The sequence below is a fragment of the Simochromis diagramma genome, unplaced genomic scaffold, assembly GCF_900408965.1.
Source record: "Simochromis diagramma unplaced genomic scaffold, fSimDia1.1 OVJJ01000038.1, whole genome shotgun sequence".
Taxonomy (NCBI): domain Eukaryota; kingdom Metazoa; phylum Chordata; class Actinopteri; order Cichliformes; family Cichlidae; genus Simochromis; species Simochromis diagramma.
The window spans coordinates 358,288-365,000 of NW_024387105.1; the positions used below are offsets into that span (position 1 = coordinate 358,288).

Sequence of the window (6,713 nt, forward strand, 5' to 3'; positions counted from 1 at the left end):
TTACCTTTCAAAGAAGTTCAACATTCACCAGCAAAAATACAGTACCATTGAAAAAGAAGTACATACTGAAACACGTTTTTACTGAAACATGTTTTTTACTTAAAAAGGTTTGTTATTGAAACACGATTTTACCTAAACAGGTTTGTCACTGAAACACATTTTTTTCCTGAAATAGGATTATTACTGAAACACGTTTTTACTCAGCTCCTGCACTCCGAGGCCCACACAGTAACTGAAGATCAGTTATTATAAACTTGTAATAAATGTAACGTGATAGTTCTGTAAAAATACTGCCATAAAGGACAGGAATGATTATGGTGTTGGTACAATAACACAGTCATGAAAACAGTCGTAGAACAGCTAATTTCTTTGCTTTATATTTAACGCCTTCATAAATCCTGATGACTGCAGTCTGTTTACTAACATAAGCACGCATACTGCCTCTGATACGCTCAGCTCCATCAGCAGGCTCAGCTGTGCCATCTGCTCACCACCACCAGGTGGAGCTGTGGGACCGCAGAGCTCTGTGACCTCAGCAACATTATCATCCTCACTGAGAGGCTGAGTTTCATTTAAATGAGGCAAAAGTAGGAAGAAGCAACGAGGAAGGAAGACACACTGAAGCAGAGACAGAGGACGAGAGAGCAGGCGGGTGGAGGGCGAGCAGCAGAAGAGAAACAAACAGAAGAAGAGCGAGGGTCTGACATGAGAGCAGAGGAGTAAACTGTCTGCAGACATGTCCTCCCGGGCTGAGAGTAAGACAGGTGAGTGTCCTCCTCTTCTTCTTCTGCTCTTTCTCTTCTCACAGGCTAACTGTTAGCCACCGCAGGCTAATGGCACTTCCTGCCAGCGCTCAGGACTTTGTTAGGACTCTTTTTTTCTTTTAATGTAAAGATAATGATGATGATGATGATGATGATGGGGTCCTCTTCCCCAGCCTCCCAGATTGCATATCTCACCATGAGGTTGAAGGATAAGCTCCACCCACAGCGGACGAGACGTCCTGTCAAACTCACCCCATCATTGAGAGTCAAACCACCTGACCTGAACCTGCAGCAGCCCCAGGTACACACACACACACACACACACGTCTTTGTGTCTCTGTGAGGACCCGCAGTCACATCAGCACCTTGAACCTGAAACCGTCCTCAGACGTCAGCTGAGGTGACATCGCGTGACGTCAGAATTTATATGTGCACTGCAGGACCTGGACGAACCTGCTGCCAGTCGCCCAAAAGCCAACCAGCTGATCGATCGGTTGAGAACATTTTCCAAACAGGACATTAGAAGGAAGTTTTTGTAGCTGCAGGCTTCCTTCTGAGCTCCTCTGTAACTCTGTCAAAGCTGAGCAGACCAGCTGCTTCTGCCGTGTTTTTGGTTTCACAAAGCTCCAGATGTTCCCGTGGGTGGAGGTCCGGCCTGCATTCAGGTCTGGCTGCTGGAGTCTGACCTCAGCGAGGTTTGTTTAAAGATCAGGGTGGATGTCTGGGTGGAGCAGACGTCCTTCGGCATTAATGGTGTTTGTAGAGGTCACAGTTACCCATGAATGTGCACTAATGCCCATCATATCATCATGCTGCTTCGACCTGAACGCTGAGAACGAGCCAGATGGTCCGTCTCCTCTACAGCGCTCCAAACAGAATGTCAGCTTCTGATTGGTCAGACCACAGGAAGGAAGTCTGAAGACCTCAGAGGAGGTGTGTTTTTAGCTCAGGTCAGCTGACCGCATCTCCTGCACACGCTCAGAAGAGCCTTCTAATGGCATCATCATCACACACTGTAACACACAGTAACAATCACAAGCGTATTTATAGCGCACATTTCATCACACGCACCTCTGTGCACTCCACACAGAAGATAAACACATAAAATCATGAAACCCTGTGGAGAGGGAGTGACAGCAGAACGACAGCACTTGACGAGTGCACGCCTGTGTCTGAGTCTGCATGTTCGCACCTGTAACTGATCTCAGGCCAGCTCGTTCCAAAGAACAGACCGCAGTAACTGAGAGCAGCCCCAGCACTGAGATCTGATGCTGGAACAGCTCAAACATCTGCAGCTGATGAAGATGCTCTTCATCAACTTCCTCTTTAAGTCCCCTGTGTAAGGTTAACTCCTAACCCTACTTCTTTCAAGTTTATCAGCTGATGCTGAAGAACGGTGTGTGTGTGTGTGTGTGCGTGTGTGTGTGTGTGTGTGTGTGTGTGTGTGTGTGTGTGTGTGCGCGCGCAGTCGTCAGGTGTGTTCGCGGACCAGCAGCGGGCCGTGGTCAGCTCCCTGCAGTACTTTAAGGCTCTGGTGGACCGACTGGGTGTTGACAAACCTGGCGTGGACAAACCGGTCCTGAACCAGTCTGTGGTCAGTGGTCTGCTGGGCGGGGCTTCTGGGGGGGTCCTGGAGGCGATCCAGACTCTGGTCCAGCTGGAGCCTCGCCTACACAGCAGGTAGGTGTCACTGACGTGGCAGTTTCTGAACACGACGTGTCCTCCATCTGACCCGTGTGTGTCCCTGCAGTAAGACGGTCGCTGCCTGTCTTGCTCGTCTCTACCGCTCTCTGGCTCAGCTGATTCACTGGACCGATCAGGTGATGTTGCAGAGCGTCTCACACGACAACAAGGAGTCGACAGAGAGCGTTACCAAAGTGATCAGGACCTTGCTGGACAACGTCAAGGTGAGAACCAATCACAGACTAGATTCAGTTTAGCTTTATTTATACAGCATCAAACGGCAGCAGCTCGCCCCCAGACGCTTCACTGCTGTGAGGCTGTAGAACAATACAAACAAACAAACAGAGCAAAAATAAAGACAAACAAAACAAAAACAAACAATAAACCACATCAGTCAGTCAAACAACAACAGAGAACACAAAACAAACACATACAACAAGAAAGAAAATGGACAAACAAAGAAACTCTCACGGGACATTTGTTGGACTTCTGGTGTTTTTTGTACCAGATTTTTATTTTCACATTCACTCAACGTCTAATTTCGGGTTTTCCAGCTTCTCGAATTCTCGAATCACGAGCCAAAACTGCTCAGTCAGCTGAGAAAGTGAAGGCAGCGGGTTCTGAGAGTCGTGCTTTGATGGCGTGGACCTGAGTCTGTGGGTTCAGGCCGAGCAGCGGTGAGGAGCTCGGTGACCTGCCTCTGATCGTCTGTGGTCTCACAGAGCGTAATGGTCACCAGCTGTCTGAAGTGTGTTTGAAGCTCCTGAAACGTCGTCACGTGTCTCGATGGGCTCGCTGAGTCCGCAGAAATACATTCTCAGTATTCGAACAGATCTTGTGACAAACGGGAACAGAAATCGTCTGTGAGGGAAACGTCCTTCTAAAAACAGCTTCTGCTTAGACTCGTCCATTCGTCGTTAAATATTCCTGAGTGCCATTCAGGAGCCCGACGACGACGAACCTCAGACCTCTGAAATACTTTTATTCTTTTTAAGCCAGACTGACCTTTGACCTCTGATGACAATCCCACACAGGCATGTCAGCCTGAAGCTCTTTGGCCCAAAACGACACAAACATGAATGGCAGCTCTTTATTACGTGTCCACTGAGTTTTATTTTAAATGATGCTTTAATTCTCTGTGTCGAACACGTTAGAGGTTTGTGGCTCACAAACTGTTTCATGAGGTAAACTGTGCTGAGTGGATATTTGATGCTGTGTCACAGTTTCAGATGCTCAGAAGTAAGGGGACAAACGAACACCATTTTAAATATGAAGGCTATTTTTAGTACTTTGATGAAACCTCTGATTGGCTGAACCCAGGTCCGCGTGGTGTGTTGCTCCTCCTCCCGTCGTCGTTTCGGCCTTCCTGTTCGAGCTGCCGCTGCTCTCGTCTGAAACTCTCCTTTTTTCCTTAATTCTTTCTTTTCACAGCTGCAGTTTGTTTTATTGATTTATTCATAGTCAAAGTGAGTCGTAATTTGCACAAATATGCTCAAGATTAAATGTGCTAATCGTGTTCTTTTCCCTCCATATTAAAACTTTTGGCTATAAAAATCATAAATAAAGATGATTCTGTTTAGTGAATGTAAAGCTAAAGCACACGTGAGAGTTTTCACGTGGAAAACAAAGAGCGAGACGGTCGATAACGAGACGAGGACGACAGAGTCACATGAGCGTCAGTCGGATGTTTGTGAGGCTTCAGAGTTTGAACTTCTTGAAATGTGCACGACGAACAGCGAAACTCATAAAAACTGAAACTAAACATTTTTCAGCATTAAAACCTGAAGTGAAACCAGTGAACTCGCTGTGGGAACCATCTGAACTCAAACTGCACTGGAACCCCCACGAATGGAAACAAAAACTATAAAAACTCTTTGTCCACTAAAACGCTTTTTCCATTTAAATGTTAATTGTCCTTTTAATAATGAATTCATATTTCTGATCAATTATCCGATTTCAGCCGACGGCTTCAGAGTTCAGTATCTCCACTCAGAGCGCTGTTGGGCTGCAGAGAGCTGCTGTCTCATCAATGCTCACATTAAAAATAATGAAGACTTTAACGTGCTGCAACTTATCAATGCTAAATGTTTCTGTCCATCTTCTAAATGCTTTTGTGCTCTCATTATTTTGCTCCTGAGCAGCACTAAATAGACCTGATCATTGTTAAAGCTGACTTCCCCTCTGGATCCGTCTTTCTTCAGCACAGTCGGCTCCTTTCTCCAACATTTCTACTACAGTCAGGTTCAAAAGCTTCTGGACAACGACTCGGTTTTGATTTTGCCTTGGTACAACGCCTTAGAGGAACTTAGATCATAACGTCACCTTTAATTTAAGCGGTTTAACAAGAGTAATAGTTCAATCATTACAGACATTTTAAACACAGTCCACATTTTCAGAAGCTCAAAAGCAATTGGACAACAGTTTCATGATTAGGTGAGGATTAACCCCTCATCAGGACACATCCTTATCAGACGCCCGAATCATCTGAGCTGGCTACTTTCGATGCGGAGGAGCAGCAGCTCTACTCTGAGCTCCTCCAGAAACACAGACCAAATGACTGAAAGATGTCAGCAGAGATGAGGGAGGACGTCATTATGCTGAAAAACCAAAATAACCCATCAGAGAGCAGAAACTTTAGAAGTGACCCAATCAGCAGTCTGATTCATTGTTAGAATGAACGAATGCTGTAAGCAACAGAGTCCACAGAAGACACTAAAGTGCATGAAGACAGAATTATAGTTACAAAAAGCATCAAGTCAGGAACACCTCGAGGAAGAAGCTGTAGCAGTGTTCAGGTCCACAGTCAAAGCTGCCTTCACAGGTGCAAACCTCTGGGTGCACTCAGGAACAGGACCATTAGACTTTAGCTGCACAGGTCTGTAAAATCTGTTCTTGAAGGCTTCAGGCAGACTTCCACCCGTGTATTAAAAAGAGTCTTTATATTTAAACGTATGTTGGTTTGTCCTGCTAGTTTTCAACCTCTGAAAATTAGGACTGTGTGTAAAATGTTTGTAACTCATAAACAGTTAAAGCAAAGCTTTAGTTAAACTCTCCGAATCAAAGCTGAACGTCTGCAGACACGTCCTGATTGTTTGGTTTAAAATCCACTGACGAGGCAGAACTACAAAAATTGTGTCATTGTCCAAAAATGTATGGACCCAACTGTGAATCACGTTTATACAGTTGTTCATATTCCAGCCTAAAGATAATCTCATATCTGCATATATCAGCATCACATTAGCACGTCTAAGGTTGTGAATTCATTTGCAGCAGATGTTTAATCACATCTCCACCACGTAACCCTGAGAGTATATGTAGTGAAACCATCACAGCAGTCATTATACATGATGCCATGACTTCCTGCCACTGCATCATCACAAATACAATAGAATAGCTTGCATGATGACTAAGCTGGTGTTGTGGTTGGTGTGCAGTTGTGGGTGTACAGAGAGGTGGGCTTTGCACGCAGCCCTGAGGGACTCCTGCACAGAGTGGGGGAAGTCCATCCAGCTGCTTCCAGAAACCCCTGTCATACTTATCTGTTAACGCCATAATGAAGGTTACGTGATTCCTGTGGTCATCCATCTCTCCAGCTTTGCTGGGACTCCCTCAGTGTTGGAGAGATCAGCTGCAGACATGTCTGGCTTCTCTTCACTTTTCTGTTTGTTCTGTGTCATGTTATTATGGTTATCACACTGCACTCTGCTCTCAGTGTCTCAGTGGAGACGAGCCAGTGAATGGACCTTATATTTTTATCTGTCTGAAACAGCTTTGACTCACTTCTGTTCTCATGGATTCTTCAGGAACTGGTTCGATTGGTTGCAGAGAGACAAGAAGGCTCCGCCCCCCTGTCACCTGTCCAGCCAGAGTCATCAGGGTTTGATGAGCAGGCAATATCGACCTGCAGGAATCCTGCTGATGAGAAGGACAAGAATATGGGGGTGGAGCCAACGAAGAGAGAGGAGGAGCAAATACTTTCAGCTCCTCCCAAACCTCCTATGCCCATCCCAGAGTCGCTAACTCAGGTGACCCCCCAGCTGGGACAGAGGTGAGTCTTAAATTACTTGAGTCCAGTCTGGTTCGGTCTGGGATCAGTCTGGTTCAGTCTGGTTTAGTCTGGTTTAGTCTGGTTCGGTCTGGTTCGGTCTGGGATCAGTCTGGGATCAGTCTGGATCAGTCTGGTTCGGTCTGGTTCAGTCTGGATCAGTGTGGTTCAGTGTGGTTCAGTCTGGGTCAGTCTGGTTTAGTCTGCATCAGTCTGGTTCG

The 6,713-nt window shown here is 46.0% G+C and overlaps 1 protein-coding gene across 1 annotated transcript in view; it reads left to right on the forward strand.

Annotated features, from left to right (window-relative positions):
• The first annotated feature begins 289 nt into the window (after positions 1-289).
• Positions 290-6,713, forward strand: part of LOC120743106 (rap guanine nucleotide exchange factor 1-like) — a 22,089-nt gene continuing 15,665 nt past the window's right edge. The window contains exons 1-5 of the mRNA XM_040046651.1: positions 290-764; positions 938-1,065; positions 2,233-2,444; positions 2,515-2,671; positions 6,251-6,495. Of these exons, the coding sequence (XP_039902585.1) occupies positions 737-764; positions 938-1,065; positions 2,233-2,444; positions 2,515-2,671; positions 6,251-6,495 (770 nt within the window). The 5' untranslated portion in view covers positions 290-736. The remainder of the gene's footprint in view (positions 765-937; positions 1,066-2,232; positions 2,445-2,514; positions 2,672-6,250; positions 6,496-6,713) is intronic.